Source organism: Octopus bimaculoides, chromosome 27, assembly GCF_001194135.2.
Source record: "Octopus bimaculoides isolate UCB-OBI-ISO-001 chromosome 27, ASM119413v2, whole genome shotgun sequence".
NCBI lineage: Eukaryota > Metazoa > Mollusca > Cephalopoda > Octopoda > Octopodidae > Octopus > Octopus bimaculoides.
This window is the reverse complement of record NC_069007.1, coordinates 10,659,751-10,661,329: the sequence shown is the minus strand read 5'-3', so window position 1 is coordinate 10,661,329 and position 1,579 is coordinate 10,659,751. Positions and strand designations below refer to the sequence as shown.

The 1,579-nt window shown below is 35.5% G+C and overlaps 1 protein-coding gene across 1 annotated transcript in view; it reads left to right on the top strand.

Annotated features, from left to right (window-relative positions):
* The window catches only part of LOC106880049 (glutamate--cysteine ligase catalytic subunit-like), a 55,374-nt gene that overhangs the window by 37,688 nt on the left and 16,107 nt on the right, over positions 1–1,579 (top strand). The window contains exon 13 of the mRNA XM_052977139.1: positions 238–324. Coding sequence (XP_052833099.1) covers positions 238–324 — 87 coding nt within the window. The remainder of the gene's footprint in view (positions 1–237; positions 325–1,579) is intronic.

Here is a 1,579-nt window from a genome sequence, read left to right as displayed (position 1 = left end):
GCTTTTTCTTTATTTAAGGATGCAGCAATTATAATAAATCTGACTAAACACTTATTTCTCATATATAGAAAAACCAGTGTCTATTATGCAAGAGAGGTGTTGCCTTTTGATTTACATAACCAATAATGTGCATTATATGCGATTATATATTGCATACAAATAAATACAGTATATTGTATTAAATTGTTGTATATGTTCTATATCAGTGGAAAACCTTGTTTAACATTCTGTTTTAAGGCCGTCATTGGTAGTAATTGGCAAAGCCTGAAACTGAAACTCCCTGACGAGAAATCTGGATGGAAAATAGAATTCAGAACAATGGAGGTAACATTTTACTAGAGACTGTCTCCGTAAAAGATATTTCCGTATGCTTCATTGTATATAGGTGCAGACATAGCTTTTTGGTGTAGGCTTCATATCAGCATGGTTATGAGTTCAATCTCACTGCAAGACTCCTTGCAAGAATATTTTCTAATTACATTGGGTTGATTGATACTTTGTAAGTGGAATTTGGTGCAGTTTGATATATTCTTCGACTTGTTTGAACCATCGGACAGCAGCCATGCTAGAAGAAACAATTTTAAAGATTCAATCAATCATATCAACTCTAGAACTTATTTTTTTAATTCTAGAATTTATTTCTTGATCTCCATAAACACCAGCAACAGTTTCTAAGGTGTAAAGGCAAGCACAAACACAAGCCCCCCCCCCACACACACACACACCACACATGACAGTTCTGTCTGCCACATTTCCCATCTTAATATCTCCCCCATCCATGATATAACATACTTTCTGTTACAAGCACAAGGTCTAAAATTTTTAGGGCAGGGGTAGTCGATTACATCAACCCCAGTGATCAACAGGTACTTATTTCATCGACCCTGAAAGAAATGAAAAGCAAAATTGACCTCGGTAGAATTTGAACTCAGAACGTACACACTTACAAAATTCCGCTAAGTGTTTTGCCTGGTGTGCTAACGATTCTGCCAGCTCGTCACCATCACCTATTTTATAACATCACACGTGAAACATTGATGTTTCCATTCGTCGTGATATCATTACCTCCACTTCAATATCACTGTATTCATATAACTACCGATGTATACACATAACTCACGTATATTAATACCAATGCCCATATCAAAATCACCACCTGTATATTAATATCACTACCTGTATTTGAATTCTCATCCTAGCACACTTTTGATGCAAGTCTTATCAAGTGCCTCTCTAATGTCTAAAACCGCAAACATAACGTGAATTTTTCACTTCGAATTTTTGCGTAAACTGGTGTTGCACGTAGAACTGGTACAGAAACAATTGTAATGCATCATTAAAGATGTGTTAAAGAATTTTCTTTTTCTTCTTCTTTTTATTTGTTTATATACATGTGTGTGCCTGCGTGCGTGCATGTGTGTGTATGTGTATGTATATATATATATATGTGTGTGTGTGTGTGTGTATGTATGTATGTGTATATGCATGTATGTATGTATATTTTCTATATTTCCAGCTTCAGTTGACCGACTTTGAAAATGCTGCCCTTGTTGTATTTATGGTTCTTCTTACCCGAGCC